This window comes from Eurosta solidaginis, chromosome 4 (assembly GCF_040869045.1).
Source record: "Eurosta solidaginis isolate ZX-2024a chromosome 4, ASM4086904v1, whole genome shotgun sequence".
Classification (NCBI taxonomy): Eukaryota; Metazoa; Arthropoda; class Insecta; order Diptera; family Tephritidae; genus Eurosta; species Eurosta solidaginis.
The window spans coordinates 81,692,156-81,715,132 of record NC_090322.1 but is presented as its reverse complement, the minus strand read 5'-3'; the positions used below and the strand labels follow the sequence as shown (position 1 = coordinate 81,715,132).

Sequence of the window (22,977 nt, the reverse complement as noted above, 5' to 3'; positions counted from 1 at the left end):
AATACCAAACAGATTCAAGGGGATGTATAGCGCAACCCTTTCAGGTTGCCAGCGCAATATATAGCTTCTCCAAACCCAATTGTCAACCTCACCTATCCGTGGCGAATCCTGTTTCATTAACAGCCGAGGCTCTGGCGACCCCGAACTCCTCATGGATCTGGGAGGTGGGAGAACGGCATGGCCTAGAAAGTCGCATGTGGTCATAACAAATCGTTCCCAATATGGTCGGGCTTGGTACTGGAACATACCGGATCTGCATCCGGCAAAGGACCATGGACATTGATAAAACTCCCTAAGACCTTTGAAGAGTTTCCTTATAGCTACAACAACAACAACATCTTCCTACCATACGAGATACGGGAGCGTCTCCGTTTATTGTGAGTTTGGTTGTTGTTGTTGTTGTAGCAATGATCGCCCCACCTAATAGCCGCGACCGATCACAAATTGTCATCAATATCCTCTAACGGGAGTCCTAGGAAACTTGCCGTTTCAACAGGGGTGGACCATAAGGAAAGGGGTGTTAGAGGCGTTGGTTCCACATTACAATTGAAGAGATGGTTGGTGTCATGTGGGGACACGTTGCAAGCGGGGCATACATTTTGTATGTCGGGGTTGATTCTGGATAGGTAAGAGTTTAACCTGTTACAGTATCCAGAACGAAGTTGAGCAAGAGTGACACGCGTTTCCCTGGGGAGTATGCGTTCCTCTTCCGCAAGTTTTGGATAATTTTCGTTAAGCACTGGATTCACCGGGCAATTCCCGGCATAAAGGTCCGACGCCTGTTTATGGAGTTCACCAAGGACCTGCTTGTGTTTTTTCACTTCATACGGCTGGGTTCTCAGGTGCCGTATTTCCTCAAAACGCTTACGGAGATGACTCCTTAAGCCCCTAGGCGGTGCTGGTTCATCAATCAGATGTCTGTTGGGATGCCCAGGTTTCTGGGTATTCAACAGGAACTGTTTGGTCAGCATCTCATTTCTCTCCCTGATGGGGAGTATTCTCGCCTCATTATGCAGATGGTTTTCTGGGGACATAAGAAGACAGCCCGTGGCGATTCTGAGAGCAGTATTTTGGCAGGCCTGTAGTTTCTTCCAGTGGGTGATTTTTAGGCTTGGCGACCATATGGGTGACGCGTAGCGCGTAATCGGCTGGCTAATTGCTTTGTATGTAGTCATGAGCGTTTCTTTATCTTTTCCCCAAGTACTGCCAGCGAGGGATTTGAGCATTTTGTTACGGCTCTGAATTCTCGGAATAATTGCGGCTGCGTACTCACCAAAATTTAGACCCTGATCAAACGTCACACCCAAGATTTTGGGGTGTAGGACAGTCGGTAGCGTAGTGCCATCGACGTGGATGTTCAAAATGGTCGACATTTGGGGCGTCCATGTTGTAAATAAGGTCGCGGAAGATTTAGTCGGTGATAATGCCAGGTTTCGCGAGGCGAAAAAACTGGAGAGATCAGGGAGGTAGCCGTTTATTTTATTGCATAGCGCATCGATCTTTGGGCCTGGGCCTGTGGCATTATTGTGCAGTCAACGGCGTAGGAAACGATTGTGACTCCTTCCGGTGGTGGCTTAGATATGTAGAAATTAAACAAAAGTGAGGATAGGACACCACCCTGTGGCACCCCTTGTTTAATTCTCCTTGGTTTTGATGCTTCGTTTCTAAATTGCACCGATGCCTGCCGACCACCCAGATAATTTGCGGTCCACCTTTTAAGACATGGGGGAAGGGTAGACCCTTCCAGGTCCTGCAGTAACGAGCCATGGTTGACCGTATCGAAAGCTTTTGATAGGTCTAGCGCTACGAGTACTGTTCTATGGTGGGGGTATTGATTTAAACCGCAATTTATCTGGGTTCTAATGGCATTTAGCGCGGTGGTAGTGCTATGGAGTTTTCTGAAGCCATGCTGATGAGGGGCTAGCTGCAAATTTGCTTGGAAATAATGGAGCAAAATGGCTTCAAGCGTCTTTGCCACTGGCGATAGGAGAGATATCGGACGATACGACTCACCTATGTTAGCTGGTTTCCCAGGCTTTAGTAGCGGGACCACCTTGGCCATTTTCCATTTCTCAGGTATGACAAAGGTGGAAAGAGACAGATTGAAGACATGCGCCAAATATATGAAACACTCTTTCCCTAGGCTTTTAAGCATCGGCATGGCTATGCCGTCTGGGCCCACTGCTTTGGATGGTTTAGCGCGACCAATGGCGTCCTCAACCTCTTTAGCGGTGATGGTGATTGGTGACGCGCTGAATTTGTGTTTATGTGCGTGTCTATTGGCTTTCCGTCTACGTCTTTGTCGACCGTAGGATGCATTATATATTGTCGGCAGAAAGCGCTCGCGCATTTTTTCGCATCCGACAGCACTTTGTCGCCAAAGGCGATGGAAACTTTGTCTTTGTGCTTAGTCGGATTCGATAGGGACTTTACGGTGGACCAAAGTTTACCCACACAGGTAGAGAGGTTACAACCTCTTAGGTGCTCCTCCCATTTCGCCCGCTTGTGTTCATCCACAAGCAATCTGATGCGTTGGCTTATATCCCTTATTTGGGGGTCGCCTGGATCAAGCTGTCTTATAAGGTCACGTTCTCTCGCTAAGTTTGCGGCCTCCGCCGGGAAGTGCGCCGTATTTCGGGAATTCTCTCGGCGGGAATGAAATGTGCCGAGGCGGATTTAATGACCTTACGGAAGGCACGCTCTCCTTGGCGGGCATCAGTCGGGATAGGGAGGGCAGCAAAGCGGCTGTCTGTAAAGGATTTATATTCTTCCCACTTTCCTTTTTTGAAGTTTATGAAAGTGCGTTTTTCAGTGACGATGAAGTCGGCGGTACGCTTAAGCGAAATAAGTATGGGCAGGTGGTCGGATACCAATGTCACCATCGGCTGCCAGTTGACGCAGTTTACGAGTTCTGCGATCACGATTGAGATATCTGGCGAGCCGTGGCAGCTTCCTACCATACGTGTGGGGGCGTCTCCGTTTATTGTGCAGAACGTCGTTTCTTCTGTTTGATTCCGCCAACATCTCACCCCTACTGTCCGCCCGCAAGTTTGAATGCCATAGATCATGATGGGCATTGAAATCACCTAAGATAATGCGATTGTTGCCAGTGAGCAAGGGCCTGATATTAGGGCGGTATCCACTGGGGCAACAGGTGGCAGGAGGGATGTAGATGTTAATGATTTCTAGGTTTGCATCGCCTGACCGGACAGATAGGCCTTGACGTTCTAAGACATTGTCCCTGCGGTCGATGCCAGGATCAAATATATAATATTGCACAGAGTGGTGTATGATAAACACGAGACCGCCTCCATTTCCGCTCTCGCGGTCTTTCCTGTGGACGTTATACCCAGAGCAGGTCTGCAATGCAGATCTTGCTGTGAGTTTAGTCTCTTGAATCGCAGCAATGCGGATGTTGTGCCGCTTCATGAAATCGACTATCTCCGTAATCTTCCCAGTTAGTCCATTACAGTTTAACTGCAGGATTCTGAAGTGCATAAGGGGAGACGTCGCCACTCTGGGGGTAAGTGACGGGTGACTACGCCTGGGTTGTGGAAGGCCAGGACGCAATTGCTGTTGTGGCCCTGGGACTGGGCGTCCTTGGGCAAGCATTGGGGTACCCGGATGATTTGGGTTTGCGACCTGGCAACATGGCGCGATGGGTTGCCGTCGCATAGACCAGAACATCTGGGAAAGTGGCACCACCCAAGGCAGGAGCTGCATTGGGCGGATGTCGCAAACCTATATATTCTGTGCTGGCAGACGGTGCAAACGGAGGTAGGGACTAAGAGTCTGTTTCCCTGACCTGCACGATTGATGCCGGAAAAGAGGGGGGGAGAATACGGGGGCAGGGGCTGATGCTCAGCATTGCTACCAACTCTACTACGAAGGTAGTGGTTATGAGTGGTATCAGCTGTTTGAGTTGTTGGCGCCGTGGGGCGCGAGCAGCAGCGGGTACTTGTTGTGGCTTGCTGAGCAGCGGGGCTGCTGGAGGGTAGTGGGGGGCGCTAAGGCGTAGACTACGGGATGCCCTTGGGCGTGAACAGCAAGGAGCCACAAAAGATTTATAAAAGTTACGTGGACGTCGGGTTTTGGGATCAAGCCCAGAACAACCTTTCCGATGGAACCATCCCTTGCACGTGACACACTGACGCGAGTGTGACCGTAATAAAGTTTCTTTTCCGGCAAACGCAGCGAAACCATTTCTCAGCACCGGGGTCAGGTACAGGTCCCGGATTGGGTTCGATAACTTCCCGGAGATGAAATATGGCGCAGTCACACAGCAAGGATCTGCTGGGAGGATGACAATTTGTGGGAGGGACGCAGTAAATTAAATGGTGTTACACTGAAATGACACGCCCTTGGTCGGGAAAAATCCAGAGTCCCTCCGGTACATAGAACCCGCTGCCTTGGGAAGCGGTTGCTTTTTTGTTATATCTTTCTGGGTCTAAAAAATTGCTTTAAAAATTATTTACATGCATTGAAAAGCGTAATAATACAAAATATCATTCAATGGGTAATTCTTTGTGTTTCAAAACCAGTTCATGATGCAAAGAAGTCATTTGCGAAAATATGCACAACAACGAACGTATGGCTTTTTGCTGAATGCGTTTGTCAACGTTCAATCCTCACAGGAGTGCGGTTTCCCACTTCCGGTAGAGAACGCGTTAAAGAGATTTGCATGGTATTTACAGCTGCTGCCTTGTCCATCCTGATTTCACGTTGTTTAAATTTTTCACAAACTATTAAATAAATTAAAATTAAAAAAATGCTCTAAAAAATGATTCATACATTGAAAAGCAATAAAGTCATTCCCCGCTTAATAATACAATAACACTTATTATTAACCGATGTTTAGCTTATGAACTCTTAAAAACTATGGAAAACATTTTCTGATTTAGGTCAGAGCTAGAAGAGTTTTACTTATGTATTTTGATTAACAACATTGTTAAGACGGCTAGTTTTGTAGAGAGGACAAAGATAAAAAGGCCGACTTACCACCTCAACTGCTTTAAGCCTGTTTTGGACCACTTTTTCAGTGTATTTCCGGTAGGATGCCTCTTGTGGCATTTTGGCAAGAGCTCTTAAAATTTTGCCGTATAGAGCTCCTAAGGTGTGATGAGGATGACTGGATACCGCCAAACCTGTAAGGCCAGTGGTCTGAAAAAGTAAATATTTGTTAACATGGTAAGTATTATTATTATGTAGCTTAGACCGAGGAGATTTGTATGGCTCATAATTTACATATACCGCATTGAACCTGATTTCTATTTTTGCATTTCGAAATATAACAAATCATTTTTATCTAACATATTAGGTATATATACATATATAGGAATTTCTTATGGCATTTACGACAAAATCAATCTCTTGTTCTTAAATCAATATAAGCCCTAACTCCCTGTGCACAGTCTGCACGTGGCCTTTTGCCTATTTTCTAGGATTGAGAGCACATTTTTAGGCAATACTTACCACCAGTGTTGCGAGAACTTTTTCAGAAAAAAGGCTATGTTAGGTTGAACTGGCCGGTCCATGAGGACCTCACATACACTGATTGAGTCCGTAGTGTTACCAGAAGTTTGTTTTAACGACCAAACTGCTAAACCGTATCAAAAACCAGGACCTATGTTATAACTCCGTCCTCTTGGCAACTACTAGAAGCTTCCTAGGACTTAAGCCACTTGCTGCTTCTAGATCTGACAGCTGTATCACTCCTAATAGCTGGAGTCTTAGCCTGGCAAGTGCAGGGCACGAGCACAGAACGTGCTCGATCGTTTCCTCCTCCAACCCACACTTCCTACATCTGCTATCACTGACCAAGCCTAATTTAAAGGCATGTGACACCAGAAGGCAGTGTCCAGTCAGAATACCCGTCATGAGTCTACAGTCCTCTCTTTTAATGATAGAAGCAAATTTGTTAGTCTAAGGTTGTAAGACCTACACATAATCTTGGACACTTTACAGCTCCGCGCTTGAACCCACGCCTTTCCCGCTTGGTTGATCATGTGCACCTCTCGCATTCGCTTAATCTTGCCCAATCTAATTGGGACGTCTACGGAGCAAGCTTCAAGGGATGCGCCCTTTTTAGCTAGTTCGTCCGCTTTTTCATTCCCATATGCCCTGGGACCCAATATAGATGTATGCTTCTCCCTGTCCCGATTCTCTCCAGAGACTGCTTACTCTCTAAGACGCATTTAGATGCTGTGCTATGCGAGACTGCCTTAATTGCTGCTTGACTGTCAATATAAATTCAACAAAGTTGCAGCTTAAGCTATTCTCTTCCAGGGTTTCTACTGCTTTGGTTACGGCTAATATTTCCGCTTGGAATACGCTACATTAATCCGGCAGCCTGTAGGATCTGCTTATTTCCGGATCAGCGCAGTATACCGCAGACCCTACTCCTTCCACTACTTTGGAACCATCGGTGTACACATGTATCGCCTCGTCCGCCATTTGCCACCCTTGCGCCAACCGTCCACCTCTATTGTGGCCTTAAGATCTCCCTCGAAGCGCAGATAGGGAATCAGGTAGTCTGTTCGTCTTGTTACGCTATACTAATACGGCCATATGGTCGGCGCTCAAGCTGCCCCGAAGCACCGAGCCTGGTTGCGGTCGGTAATGCTTTCTTCTTTGCTACCAGGTCTACAGGTGGAATGTGCAGAATGGCATACAGTGCAGCCGTCGGGGTTGTTTTCAGGGCTCCCGTAATGCTAATCATCGATAGTCTCCATACCCCCTCTAATTTTTTGTGGTATGTTGTTTTTTGTGTGGCTTTCCACCAAACAAGAACTCCATAGTATAGAATAGGGCTTACAATCGCTGTAAAAACCCAATGAGAAAGAGAGGGTGATAAGCGGGATTCAAGGGGTTGTGTAGCGCAATATATAGCTTCTCCAACCCAATTGTCAACCTCACCTTCGAGCGGCGAATCCCGTTTCACTAACAGACGAGGCTCTGGCGACCCCAAGCTCTTCATGGAGGGAGGGATGCCCTGAAGGTTCAATGTGGCCATATAAATCGTTCCCGAGATGGTCGGGCCAGCACCTTAATGGTGCTGTGTTACCGGAGCGTATCGGATCTGTATCCGACAAAGGACCATCACATCGATAACACTCCCCAAAGCCTTCGGGGGGTAACCTAATCGCTACAACAACAACAACAACAACAGAGGGTGATAAGCCCCACGTACACCCCAGCATTCTTTTACATGCATAGAGTGCCGTTGAGGCCTTCTAGACCCTCTCCTCCACGTTGAACTTCCATGACAGCTTACTGTCTAGGATGATACCTAGATATTTTGTGCAAGGTTTCTCCTGTAAGATCACCCCTCCTAACTTAGGCCTGGTCCAATTTGGGACCTTGTACCTCTTTGTAAACAAGACCATATCCGTCTTCTCCGCATTGACTTTAAACCCGACATTAGATGCCCAGTATGAATATCCCGAAGCGCCCGATCCATCAAAGAACTAATCGTTGGAAGGCACTTTCCACTTATGACAATTGCAACGTCATATGCGTAAGCCGTAAGTTTTACGGGTCCCTCATCGAATTACCTGAGCAGTTGGTTGATGACCAGCGTCCACAGCAGAGGTGATAGCACCCCTCCCTGCGGCGTGCCCCTGTCCACTGATTTCGTGGCCTCGTACAATCCCTATTGTGATGTAATCTTTCTGCAATTTAACATGCAGCCGTTCCATCTGATTAAGGCAGGATGTACTTTAATGTAATTAAGACCATCCATAATCGCCCATTTTGCAACATTATTGAAAGCCCCGGCAATGTCCAAGAAGACTCCTAGAGCATACTCTTTATATTCCAGGGATTTCTCTATGCTTATTACCACCCTAGGCAATGCGGTGTCTACCGACTTGCCTTTGGCGTACGCATGCTGTGTTGTGGAGAGCAGCTTTTCATCCACGTTGGACTTTATGCACACATCTATCAACTTCTCAAAGGTTTTGAGCAGAAATGATGTTAAGCTAATGGGTCTATAGTCTTTGGGATACACGTGACCGATCTTCCCCGCCTTTGGTAGAAAAGCTACACGAGCAGTTCTCCAAGAGTGCGGTACATGATTAAGTGATATGCACCATTCGAATATTATTTTAAGCCATTCCACGACCGCCCTACTTGGGACTTGTAGCATGGCCGGGAATATACCATCTGGGCCCGGCGATTTAAACTTAGAAAACGTCTTCACTGCCCACTCGATCTTGGCATCGGTCACCAATCCCGGCACTACTAGCTCCGTGATCGAAGTGTGAGTGATGTCTGCTGGCTCTTCTAAACCGTCTACCGATGGGAAATGTGTATCGAGAAGCACCTCAAGGGATTCCTCACTATTACGTGACCATTCCCCGTTCTCTTTCTTTATTAGTTCCTGGACTATGTTTCCCATTGCTAGGACTTTTTTCAACCATGCTATTTCGCTGGAGCACTCTATGTCCGTACAGAAACTTTTCCATGAGTTTCTCTTCGCCCTGGTAATTTCACGCTTGTATATCCTCAGTAGATCCCTGTACTCGTCCCGACACGCTTCGCTTTCCGCGGTCTTTGCGAGCTTAAACATTTATTTTACCTGTCTTCTTAGAAGACTCAGCTTATTTCTCCAGCATGGCGGCTTTGCTTTTCCTCTGAATCTTCTTAGAGGGCAAGCTTTGTTATACGCAGTCATAAGCGTCCTTATTAGGAATTCATTCGACTCCTCCAGTACCTGTACATTAGCGACCTCTTTGGGTTGTGCCAGTTTTGTTTCTACATGTTTTTGGAATTTAGTCCAGTTCGTTGACCTAGGGTTTCTAAAGGTTCCTCCCTTCTCTACCCTCTTTAGGGGGATGCTGAAGCTGATATACGCATGGTCGGAGAAGGGTGGTCTATCAAGAACCATCCAATCATACCTTGATATATCACGCTCGGAGCTCAATGTAACATCCCTAACATTGCTGGATGTTGTACCAATGTATGTAGGGACATTTCCCCTGTTGGCTATCTGCAAATTGGTCTGCAGGATGTAATAAAATAGAGGTTCGCATCCCCCGTTCGTATCTGCTCCTCCCCACGCATTTGCATCTGCGCATATGACAAACCGCCCTTCCTCCTGTACTAGCCTTTTGCACTCCACCGGTGGAACCTCCGCATCATGGGCCATGTAGCAGGACGCCAGGATAAATGCCTGCTTATTCTTTTGCTCAACGGCCACCGCTACGAGTTCCTCAGTGGTGTAATTAGGCAGTATATATGAATGCAGCTGTTTCCTTACCATTACTACAGCTCGCTCCCGTCCTTCCGTTTGCGCGTAGTAAACGCCAAACCCGCGCGCGCTAAGTCCAAAAACCTTTCCTCCCGATGAGAGCCACGGCTCCTGGATCAGCGCCACGTCAAACGAACCCTCCTCAAGGTTTAGGAGAAGTTCGCTCGACGCCACTCTACTGTGTTGGAGGTTTATCTGTAGGACTCGCAGCACCATTGGACTGTTTGTCCCCCTCCAGCACCTTCGTCTTGACGTCGTCGTCCTCCCCTTGCCCTTTTGGTTTAGAGTATTCGAGGCCCCCTTCAGCCTCTCGGGACTGTTGTGACGGGTGTTCCTCTGTGGGAGTCACAGCACCATTTAGCGGTTGGTCCTCTTCTAGCACATTCGTGGTGACGTCGAGAACCTCCCCTGTCTTTTTTCCTTTAGGCTTTTGAAGTCCTTTTCGACTTCGACCACCTCTAGCGTGTTAGGGTTTTTATCCTCGGGACTTCTTTTCCTGAGTCGCATGTAAATTTTGCCAGTGCCAAAGGACATTTTGCCAAATTGCGTGTACAAAATATCCTCCGCCTGCATGTTTATTTGGAAGATATAGAACTGACCATCCTCGGTAGGCCGAGATACAGTAAGTACCTTCCACTCCTGTGTCGGTATGTTCGGATTCTGATTCTGCAGAAGTCGCAGTGTATCCTCCGACTTCATCACGCATGGTATCCATACCTTAACTTTTGGTACCGTGGGGATTTGCGCTTTATCCACCACCTCAAACCGCGCGTTCGTGCCTTGCCTTTGGAGGTTTGGAAGTACTTCCTCCAGCCACTGCAAGCTCGCGAAGTTGTCGCACGAATCAAAGGTTGGCAGGGGCTTACTTGGTTGTTCCCGCATCATCTTAAGCATTAAGCTAATAAGCTCCCTTTCCACAGATCTCCACCTTTCAGTAGTCATTTGTCCGAAAGGACTGCTACGATCAACCAGCGCCACAGTCAGTGACTGCTTTGCCACATCACTCATCTTCTCGGGGACAGCCGGAGTCTTAGTGTTATCTCCCTATGGCACCTCCGAGAAACCCGGAGTCTTAGCGTTATCTCCCTTTGGCTTATCTCCTACCTCCGTAGTTGGCACTTCCCGCTGACTCGCAGCTTTCGAGGTAGTTGCTACCTCGCTATTGGGGCCCATCTGTCTTACAGCTTTGGGCCTACTTGTCTTGTCTATGCGACTGTCCTGCCTCGCGGCTCTGGGACTGGGTCCTTTCTGCCTCTTGAAAGCAGGCTTGTCGTCTTCCGCCGAACGTTGCCTCTTCATTCTGCCATTCGACGCTTCTTCCTCCTTGTACCGGTTGCAGAACCGAGGGTTTCTCGCAGAAAACCTTTTGAACTGCCTTCGACCTACTTCTACCGCCTCATGGGGCCATTCCAAGCGCTCGATCTCCACTTGTTGGGTCGACCACTGCTCCCAAACGTTGTACAATTCTTGTCCTTGGTATCAGTTCTCCTCTTTACATCGTCCTTATTACAATTAGGTAATGAGTCGTTCATATTGGTCGTACGACCACCTGCCCGATAAGGCGGGCTCGGCGGTCCAGTATTATATACGGGGAAAGAACCGTCCGCCGCAGCAGCGCCCTTTACTGTGGTAAAGCCATAAATACTTCCGAGGTGGCCCGGTATCGGGAAGGCCCCGTTCGAATACAGCCGAATTTATCCCCTGGCTGCAAATCGTCCAATAGGCACGGTCCGCATAACACTCTGGATTAGGGGGGTTGGCAGTTCTTTGTCACCGACATCCCGCCGCCCTCCTATGAGGCGAAACGGCGTAGATGTCAGTCCCTAAGAGCTCCGCCTCATAGTCGGGCGTCTATGAAGAAAAAAGGCTAGATGAACAAAAAAATATGCTAAATACAAGTGTTTAAGGCTAAAAAAAAGCTTAAAGTTTAAGGCAACTTTTCAAGCGTTTTGAAATTTTATTCATCAGTGTAAACATTTCATAACTGTAGTAAAGCACTATAATTTATCTGTACTCAAATTTTATATAAAATAATTTACAGATGCAATTTGTGTTTTGTAAAAAAGTGTGGAAAATTTTGGCCAACATTAAAATTTTTCCGAAAGCAGACATTTCAATAGTTCTTTAGTTACTGAAAAAGAGGAAATTAAAAAAAATTGGTGTCCTGAGTAGATTTTAATAGTTATGGAGTTCCTGCAAAGGATAAAGCTCTTTTTATCAATTTCGCGGTCTTCAGAGCTATTGAAAAGCTACGCAACACCAACTTTCTTTTATTTTGAAAATTTTTCAAATTTTGGACTTTTGGAATGTTATCTCTTTCATGTAGATGCAATTCGGAAAGGTTCCAGTTCGTCTGTAATGGCAGCATATATAATTGCATAGCCCTTTTGTCTGTTTTCGAACTTGGAAAACCAATTAAATGTTTCTGAATTCATAATTTTAAAACCCTCATATCATATATGCATTCATTTTGTTTCTCATTAAAATGTGAATAACAAAATACAATTCAGCAGCCTGTGTATGTGCTAAGTTACTGTAAACAAATGCATTTATTTATTTAAAATTTTAGAGTAATTTTCGTAGAAAAGTGCAACTCAATGGTAATATGGTTATAACCATTCTAAAAAGAAGTCAATTGACCTTATGTCACCTCACCATCAAATTATTGCATTGTCATCGACCCTTTATATTGTAACGAATTCTGGGGATTTCTGATATTTATGCACCTTCTGCTAACGTTCGAATCGCTAAACTGTTAATAAATCACCCCAATATTCAGCATTGCAAACTGGTATTTATTTAGATTACTTTGGGAGTAGTACTTCACAATTATACTTCACAACCAATAGCGTGTTTAAATCAAGACTGATTAGTTATTACTCAGCTTGCGCTGCTATTATACTCGTAAATGATGATTGATGTGTTCATGTACGCAAGTGTGGCTTGCTTTAATGCTTTTGCATTGTGATTATTTACTAACAGCTAATATTCGCCACACTGCCCTCCCCCCAAGTCGGATCGTCCCGATCAGACAAATTTTCCGATCTAAACGCTGCCAGCATTTCCAAATGAACAAATTTCATTTTGTTTCGTGGTTTGCCAACGGTTTATATGCGGTAAACTACATCGTTGATCCGTTTTACAACTTTGTATGGGCCTTCCCAGTTACACTGAGACTTCGTGGACAAACCTTTCTTTCGCTGGGGGTTGTACAACAGCACCAAATCTCCTTCCCGAAAACCTTCCGAATTTCTTTATCGTATCTGGCTTTCATCTTGTCACTCATAATCTTGGTTCGTCGTCTAACAAGATTGTGTATTTCCCTCATCTCTTCCTCCAAGAAAGAATAAAAAAAAATATAATAAAAAAAAAAACAGGATTAGCCTGGTTTCATCGGCCACTTGAGGGCAGTGCGCTGCTACAACGTCCGAGAAAAAAAAAATACACAAGTGGATTTCTTGACATTTCTCTCCGCATCGGCATTTATCCCAAACTTCAAATCAGCTGGCAGTCGAAGGTCATTGCCAAAAATTACCTTAGCGGGAGTTTGGCCTGTTGTCTCATGCACTACCGATCGGTAAGCCATCAAGAATAATGATATGTGTGTATCCCACTCTTTATGGAACTTGTCTACTACTTTCCTAAAGTGCTCCTACCAAGGTTCCACCATACCATCGGACTGAGGATGCAATGCAGTTGTCCGTGTTTTTCGAATGCCCAATGTTTTACACATTTCTGGGAACACAGCTGATTCAAAATTCCTGCCTTGGTCAGAATGTAACTCCATTGGTAAACCATACCTTTCAACCCAATCGTTTGTAAACACTTCTGCTACTGTTTCCGCTTCTTGATCTGGGATTGGGTATACCTCTGGCCATTTGCTGAAATAATCCATAACCACCAGTACATATTTATTTCCGCGGTTGCTAGTAGCAAATGGACCTGTGATATCCATAGCGATCCTTTCAAATGGCGCACCTGAGTTATATTGCTTCACCTGGCCATGAATTCGGGGTTTGGGCCCTTTCGCTCTGCTGCAAACCTCGCAGTTGGCAATCCACTCAGTGATCGACTGACGGCAACCAACCCAATAGAATATCTGCTTATTTTTCTTGGGCGTCTTCGTGATTCCAAGACGACCTCCACTTGGACCATTACGTAGCCCGATGAGAACGTCAGGAATCCTTTTCCTGGAAACAACTATCAGTTTCTTCTTGCACTGGCCATCATCACTCTCCCATATTCGATGCAGGCAACCAGATATCAATTGTAAACTGTTCCACTGGGCCCAATATGACTCTCTCTGACATCTCTTTATTTGGTCTTTCGTTTCGTTGTTGTAGCGATAATGGCACTCCCCGAAGGCCTCGGGGAGTGTTATCGATGTTGATGGTCCTTTGCGGGATTCAAATCCGGTACGTTCCGGGACCAAGCCTGACCATCCCGGGAACGATTTGTTATGACCACTTGCGACCTTCTTGACCCGCTTCTCAAGGCCGTCGGTTCTATGTACCGGAGCGACTCGGGATTTTTCCCGACCAAGGACTACCATTTCAGTGTAACACCGTTTAATTTGTTGCGTCCCTCCCACAAACTTTCATCCTCCCAGCAGCTCCTGGAGCGGGACTGCTCCATATTCTCTTGCTCTGGGAAGGTATCGAACCCAATCCGGATCCGGGATGGTTGCATCGGACAGGTTGTTCTGGGCTAGATCTCAAAACCAGACGTCCACGTAACTTCCATAAATCTTTTGTGGTTCCTTGCTGTTCACGCCCTAGGACGTCCCGTAGTCTGCGCCTTAGCGCCCCCCCCCCCCCCCCCCCGCTACCTTCCAGCAGCCCCGCTGCTCAACAAGCCAAAACAAGTACCCGCTGCTGCTCGCGCCCCACGGCGCCACTAACTCACACGGCTGCTCCCACTCATGCCTACAATCTACGTAGTAGTCGGGAGCAAAGCCGGCATCAGCCCCTGCCCCCGTCTTCCCCCCCCCCCCCCACCCAATTCTTTTCCGGAAGCAATTGTGTAGGTCAGGGAAACAGACTCTTAGTCCCTACCTCCCTTTGCACCGTCTGCTAGCACAGAATATATATGTTTGCGACATCCGCCCAATGCAGCTCCTGCCATGGACGGTGCCACTTTCCTAGATGTTCTGTTCATGTTGCCAGGCCGCATACCCAAATACACCGGGTACCCCAATGCTTACCCAAGGACGTCCAGTCCCAAGGCCACAACAGCGGTCGCGTCCTGGCTTTCCACAACCCAGGCGTAGTCACCCGTCACTTACTCCCAGAGTGACGACGTCTCCCCCTAGGCACTTCAGAATTCTGCAGTTAAACTGTAATGGATTAACTGGGAAGATCGCGGAGATAGTCGATTTCATGAAGCGGCACAACGTCCTCATTGCTGCGATTCAAGAGACTAAACACACAGCAAGATCTGCATTGCAGTCCTGTTCTGGGTATAATGTCCACAGAAAAGATCGCGAGGGCGGAAATGGAGGCGGCCTCGCGTTTATTATACACCACTCTGTGCAATATCATATATACCGCCCTAATATCAGCACCTTACTCACTGGCAACAATCGCATTATCTTAGACGATTTCAATGCCCATCACGATCTATGGCATTCAAACTTGTGGGTGGACAGTAGGGGGGGGGGGGGGGGGATGTTGGCGGATCCAATGGAAGAAACGACGTTCTGCACAATAAACGGAGACGCCCCCACACGTATAGTAGGAAGCTGTCACAGTTCGCCGGATATTTCAATCGTGAGCGCAGAACTCATAAACTGCGTCAACTGGCAGCCGACCACCTGCCTATATTTATTTCGCTCGAGCGTTCCGCCGACTTCATCGTCACAGAAAAACGCACTTTCATTAACTTTAAAAAAGGAAAGTGGGAAGAATACAAATCCTTTACAGACAACCGCTTTGCTGCCCTCCCTATCCCGACTGATGCCCGCCAAGGGGAGTGTGCTTTCCGCAAGGTCATTAAATCCGCCTCGGCTCGTTTCATTCCCGACGGTAGAATTCCCAAAATTCGGTCCCACTTCCCGGCGGAGGCCGCAAGTTTAGCGAGAGAACGTGACCTTATAAGACAGCTCGATCCCGGCGACCTCCAAATAAGGGATATAAACCAACGCATCAGATTGCTTGTGGATCAACACAAGCGGGCGAAATGGGAAGAGCACCTAAGCGGTTGTAACCTCTTTGCCGGTGTGGGTAAACTTTGGTCCACCGTAAAGTCCCTATCGAATCCGTCTAGGCACAATGACAAAGTTTCCATCGCCTTTGGCGATAAAGTGCTGTCGGATGCGAAAAAATGCGCGAGCGCTTTCTGCCGACAATATATAATACATTCTACGGTCGACAAAGATAGACGGAGGGCCAACAGACACGCACATAAACATAAATTCAGCGCGTCACCAATTACCATCACCGCCAAAGAGGTTGAGGATACCATGGGTCATGCTAAACCATCCAAAGCAGTGGGCCCAGACGGCATATCCATGCCGATGCTTAAAAGCCTAGGGAAAGAGGGTTTCAAATATTTAGCACACGTCTTCAACCCGTCTCTTTCCACCTTTGTTATACCCGAAAAATGGAAAATGGCCAAGGTGGTACCGCTACTAAAGCCTGGGAAACCAGCTAACATAGGAGAGCCATATCGCCCGATATCTCTCCTATCCAGTAGCCAAGACGCTTGAAGCCATTTTGCTCCCCTACTTCAAAGCAAATTTGCGGCTACCCCTGTCCCAAATGTCGACCATTTTGAACATCCACGCCGATGGCACTACGCTACCGACTGTCCTACACCCCAAAATCTTGGGTGTGACGTTTGATCAGGATCTACATTTTGGTGAGCACGCAGCCGCAATTGTACGGAAAATCCAGAGCCGTAATAAAATCCTCAAATCCCTTGCTGGCAGTACTTGGGGAAAAGACAAAGAAACGCTCATTACCACATACAAAGAAATTGGCCAGCCGGTTGCATGCTACGCGTCACCTATATGGTCGCCAGGCCTAAAAATTACCCACTGGAAGAAGCTAAAGGTCTGCTAAAATACTGCTCTCAGAACCACGGGCTGTCTTCTTAAGTCCCCAGAACACCATCTACATAATGAGGCGAGAATACTCCCCATCAGGGAGAGAAATGAGATGCTAACCAAACAGTTCCTGTTGAATACCCAGAAACCTGGGCTCCCCAACAGACATCTGATTGATGAGCCAACACCGCCTAGGGGCTTAAGGAGTCATTTCCGTAATTGCGGAAGAGGAACGCATACTCCCCAGGGAAACGCGAGTCACTCTGGCTGAACTTCGTTCTTGATACTGTAACAGGTTAAACTCTTACATATCCAGAATTAACCCCGACATACAAAATGTATGCCCCGCTTGCAATGTGTTCCCACATGACACCAACCATCTCTTTAATTGTAATGTGGAACAAACGCCTCTAACACCCCTTCATTATGGTCCACTCCTGTTGAAACAGCAAGTTTCCTTGGACTCCCGTTAGAGGATATTGATGACAATTTGTGATAGGTCGCACCTATTAGGTGGGGCGAAGCACTGCTACAACAACAACAGCAACAACAACAACCTTCCTTGACCATACCGCCCTCCCACCCCCTAGGTCCATGAGGAGTTCGGGTCGCCAGAGCTTCGGCTTTTAATGAAACAGGATTCTCCACGGATAGGTGAGGTTGACAATTGGGTTTGGAGAAGATATATATTGAGCTGGCAACCTGAAACGGTTGCGCTACACAACTCCTTGAATATATTTAGTATTTTAGTCACTTCTTCCGACAGGCATACCTACCGTATGTATATTCTAACCCCCTAACCTGCTATGGGTTCTTATATCGCATCGTCTTGCTTTGCATGTCGATCTTGATGCCTTGGTCGATTAAGAAGTCCACTACATTTATGATTTCATCAATATTCTCTGCCACTATAAAATTGTGTAGCACCGTGACTTCACATGCTACTACTCCAATTACCTGGGTGTCCTCTCCAGTGGCTGTACGTAATCTTGCTCCAAGAAATATTCTTATCTTCTTATTGACTAAATGCGATCGAATGATGGAATGAGATGCACCCGTATCTATAGTCAGTAAACGTTCCTTTCCATCCACATGTCCTCCGATAGTAAGATTGCTTGACCTTCTTCCAATTTGCGAGATAGAGATTATGGGGCATTCATTTGCGGGAGCCAGCTGTCGCCCCTTGCGGCTGACTCGCTTTAGTTTAACGATTGAGTGGACTTGGGAATTTGCTCATCTCCTTCAGCTCTGCGTTTACGGCCACCCACATAGTTGGAACTATTCGGACCCGTGCTGCAATGACGTACAATGTTACCTGGGTTGCCGCACTTGAAACATTTCATAACTCCGGCATTTTTCTATTGTGATCCCTTCAGGGCTTCCAAAATTGTGTCTTCTCAATCTGGCCTTTCTACTTCCACACGATGTGCTTTGTATGCTGGTTTACTCAATATTGAGGCCGTTTCCTGAGTCAATGCATGGGATACCGTTTCTGCAAATGTTGGCTCGCTTCGTTTCGACGTCCCATATGCCATTTATAAAGCTCTGAATTTTTACCCTTTCAGTGTATTCCACGGCTATGTCGGCATTCGCCAAATGTGCAAACCTTTCGACATCTGATGCAAACTCCTGCAAAGTCTCATTGGCTTTCTGGTAGCGGAATTGCAACTCTATTTGGTATATCTGCTTCCTGTGTCCGCTTACGTATCGCCTCTCGAAAGCGCCCATCAATGTTTCGTAGTTGTTCCGCTCTCCCTCGGGAATCGTCTTTAGGATTTCAGCAGCAGATCCTTTCAATGCCACGAACAGTGTAGCAACTTTATCTTCAGCTTTTCCAGGGGTTCGCTGTTGACGTCTTCTCAAATTAAAGTTTAAATACCTGGCAAGGGACAGAGCCGTCAAAAGATTGAGTTTTTACCTTCTGATTGCTCGCTGGAATAGCTGGGCGATTTAGTTGCAACTCATGTATACGACCTCTTAATATTTCAATCTCGGCATCATTTTTGTCCTCGAGTTGTAAAATTTTTGTACCCTGTGCCTCCAGCTTCGATGATACCCTTATCTCCTGTGCCTCCATTTGCTAGGATATACGAGCCTCTTGTGCTTTCAACTGCTCAGCCAACTGAGATGTCATATATGTCTTCTGTTCTTCCAGTTGAGATGACATTTTCGACATTCCTGAAATGCGTGCCTCCTGCGCTTCCATCTTGGATTTTATGCGAGTCTCCTGTGATTTCAGTTGGGATGCCGTATAAGTCTTCTGGGATTCCAGTTGAGATGCCACTGTCGATGTTTGTGCAGATATTGCAGCCAATATCATGTTCCAGTCTACGCTGGTAACTCTCTGCGATGTTTCGTTTTTCTCTCCCATTTTTGTTGTTGCCTCTTCCTCGTCAGATTGAAAGACATACTCCTCCACATTAATTCTTTCCGACTCCATAAAATCTTGTAGTAGCGCCTGAAGTTCAGATTTATTGCCAGTAGTATTCAATTCACGGGCTTTCAAATCCGTTTTTAGTTGCTGAGTCTTCATTTCACTCAACTCGGCTATGTCCTTGTTGTCCTCTGGAATTTATTCAACAATTCCTCTTCTGACACCAATTGTAACGAATTGTGGTGATTTATGATATTTATGCACCCTCTGCTACCGTTCGAATCGCTAAACTGTTGAATAAATCACGCCAATATTCAGTATTTCAAACTGGTATTTATTTATGCCCCTCAGTCATCGACTAGCATTCGCCGCGTACGGTTGTATTTCAGTTGCGTTTTCTCTTTGACATTACCTTCGCACTTAGTGCAGTTTCTTGTAAACAACAAATATCGCTAACTAAAATTCCTTTAGCACATTTTGTTTTAGAGTGCCCACGTGCTTTAAATATAGTGTAATCTTGGTTATCTTTAACTATGCCCCCCGGGGCAACAAGCCATGGGGGCAATAGGTTTTCTATTTTAGAAAACAGCCCTAAAGCTAAAAAAAAAGAATATCCAAACCAATTGATAGTTTCCCTGACCTAACACCCCCTACCAGCCTTCCTAATCCCAAGTACGTTGTAGTCTCTGCTACTGACGAAAAAAAAACCTCTATCTCTTTACTCCTGTTTTGCTGTGAAGAGATCTCTAGAGCTCATAAGCAAAAACATTACTATCCTTTCCGATGAAGAAATCACAAAGGAGCTAGCCTCCGAAGGAGTGGTAAATGTTTTCAAGCAATACTGCTCACTTTCGACCGATACCAGCTACCAGGAAAAATCGACATTTCATGGCACAAAGCGCGAGTAAGGGAATATTTCCCGAACCCTATGCGATGCAAACAATGTCAAGAGCTAGGTCACACCAAAAAGCACTGCCATAAACCTGCTCTGTGCCAAACATGCAGCCTCCCACCCCACGATGACAATTGCGCGCGTGTTCAGTGCGTCAACTGCAAAGAAAAACACCCATCGAACTTTAACAAATGTACAAAATTCCTTGAACAGAAAGAAATTTTAAAAATTAAAACTCAGCGTAGATGCACCATGAAAGAAGCAAATGATGCCTACCAGGCACAGTTTCATAGAGCTTCAGCTCCATTCTCTTTCGCTGGAGTAACCAACCCCAGCAACAATGATACCACTACATCAAAACAACACATTACTAAAAACAAAGTAACTAATGAATTACCTGAAAATAAAAAAAATAAAACTTCTTTTGACAAAGAAGCAGATAACAACACTTGTGATTTCGATGAAGCCGCAAGTGTAGCAATGATAACCTCAGAAATTTTACCAAGAAACCACAATTACTACCGAAAATAAACAAACAACAATCGATTCGCCTATAACTCGACTGAGTCAGCAATTGATTCAAAATAGCCATTATTACTTATTGCCAAATTCTAACATAGAATTTTCCAACGCAGATTCAGGAGACATCCTGAACGTCGGTTTTGCTAAGATTATGGCCTTTAATGTTCTTCAATGGAACATAAAAGGAATATTCAACAACATGAATAAATTACACCTTCTTATAAAAGAGCACTCACCTTCCATTATATCGCTTCAAGAAACACACCTACCATTCAATAGAACAGCGCCAATTTCTAATTCGTACACAACATACTTTTACAACTTGTCAGAAAATCTGGCGAGCAAACAAGGGATGTCCGTTATGGTTAGAAATGACATACCCACAAACGATTAGACGTCCAATCTCGATTAGCGACTATTGCTATAGAGGTTAACATGAATATTAAATTTACCATCATATCTACGTATATTCCCCCCAGCAATCGTTTAGCGCAAAAGACCTCTTCGACTTGTCATCTGGGGTTAACACAGATCTTTTATTAGTAGGAGACCTCAACGCATGGAGTCCCTTGTGGGGCTCAGAATCCACCAATCAAAGGGGAAAAATAATCGAAGATTACTTGCTCCCAAATAACTTGATGGTGCTAAATGACATGGCACCAACGCATTGATTATTTCCCCGTGCTCACCAAAATTCTGTTAGCTCGGTCAAACCCGGGGACACCAAAACCAAAATTCATTATAGAAAAGGCAAATTGGGAGAACTTTCAACTCTCGGCCAATGAAACCATGAGCAAATACCCATTGTCCTCTAATGTAAACAAAGAAGCCAATGCATTGAAAAAAATAGTACTTACATTTATCGGTACCTCAGACCCACAAGAGAAAACGCAAGACTGTAGTACCATATTGGCCATCAATCCTTCAAGCGTTAAGAGAAAAGAAACAGAAGCTTTGGCATATATATAAGAAATATAGATCTCCGAAAACGGACGCAATTTTTAAAAGGGAGGTAAATGTAGCTAAAAGAGAGAGTTTAAAAAAGCTAACGGAGGGAATAACACCTTCCTCAGATCCAAAGAAAATTTGGACAAATATTAAAATGCTGACGGGCACATATACCCCTAACTCAATCAAAGCTTTAGTCACAGATGAAGGAACAATATACTCCGCGACAGAAATAGCAAACCATCTGGGCGAGTTTTGGTCTAACTACTCTAAAGACTCTAATGTTGATGAAGCTTTTGTTTCACATAAAAATATGACTTTAGAAAACGGTTACCATAACGATACTCCATCAACGCAAGCGAAGCTAATTGACTTCCCCATAACAGAATTCGAATACGATTTGACGGTAAAAAACATGACTGGAAAAACTCCAGGCAGGGATCGCATTTCGTACCCGATGCTTAAAAATCTACCGCAGAAAGTAAAACAAAGATTATTTGCGCTCTGCAACAATATTATAGAACAAGGTTCATTACCACACACTTGGAAAATCTCCACCGTCCTTCCGCTTCCAAAGTCGAAACAATGCACATCACGTGCTTCCGGCTATAGACCAATATCCCTAATTCCTTGTTCAAGTAAAGTTATGGAAAAAATCATAGCAAAGCGCATCATGTGGTTTGCCTCGTCAAACGGCTCATCGATCCACACCAGGTTGCCTTCAGAGAAGGTCAAGGGACAATAGACGCACTCCTGATATTTGAACAATTTGCCACAACAGCTCTAGCTTCAAAAAACCATGTTTCCATCCTAAGCCTTGACTTTGAGAAGGCTTACGATAGAATCGGTGCTCACATCGTTCTTCGGCAACTAGCCGAATGGAAGATAGGAAATAACATATATAACTACGTAAAAGATTTTCTATCCAATCGCTCTTTTAGTGTTAAAATATGTAATAAATATTCTAAAAATTATAAACTATTTAATGGTATACCTCAGGGTTCACCGTTGTCGGTAGTATTATTTATGGTAGCTTTCGATGAAATTAATAAAATCCTGTCTCAATACAAGAGGGTCCATAGGATTATGTAAGGACTTATCGGTGGTCCAAAGCGATTTTTCTCAAATTATTTCAAAAATAACCAGTTGATCAAACATCTCGGGAGCTAAGCTATCATACAACAAATGTACAACTTTCCACATTTGTAATAAAAAGCTATGTCCATAAATAAGTCTAAATTTTAATAATGTCGACTTTGTCAATAGCAGTAGTCTAAGTTTCTGGGTATTGTATTTGACAAAAAGCTTACATATAAACTCCATGTCGAACATTTAAGAACAAGCTTAGATAAACGATTAAATGTAATAAAGTATTTATCATCGAAACATTGTCTGCTGCATCAAACAACTTTAATACGCATAACAAAAGCGCTGATTTTGTCAAAAATCGACTACGGCTTAACGATATACGGGCACTGTGCGCGCAGCATCATGAAATGCTTATCACCACCATACCACGCTGCAGCTAGAAGCTTGCGAGCATTCCGGACATCTCCAACACGGTGCATACTGACAGAAGCAGGTCTTCCGACTGTGGAAGAAAGAACTAATCAAAACAGCTTGAAGTTGACCCATAAGCTCCAACACTGCAAAAACGCGATTCTATGTGAGGCAGTGAATTCAGTTGCACGAAATAGCAAAGTATTACGCTATTTCAGCCATTACAAGGTGCATCAACACAGCGAAGGAAGCAGGCATTCCTATTAAGCCAGTAAAAGTGAACTATAACACTCCGCCGCCCTGGACTAACATGCAATCGCTTGTTATAACCGATATATGAGCAGAAGCAACAAGAGTACCACACCGGCAGCAGTTTATAGACAAATGTTTAAAGATATCACAACAAAATTTGAACAGCAAGATTGGAAATTCGCATATACCGACGG

The 22,977-nt window shown here is 45.3% G+C and overlaps 1 protein-coding gene across 4 annotated transcripts in view; it reads right to left on the bottom strand.

Moving 5' to 3' along the window:
* Positions 1 to 22,977, bottom strand: part of ND-13B (NADH dehydrogenase (ubiquinone) subunit ND-13B) — a 206,914-nt gene that overhangs the window by 25,578 nt on the left and 158,359 nt on the right. For all 4 annotated transcript variants that reach the window (XM_067782210.1, XM_067782209.1, XM_067782208.1 and 1 more), the window contains exon 2: positions 4,999 to 5,160. In XM_067782210.1, coding sequence (XP_067638311.1) covers positions 4,999 to 5,160 — 162 coding nt within the window. The remainder of the gene's footprint in view (positions 1 to 4,998; positions 5,161 to 22,977) is intronic.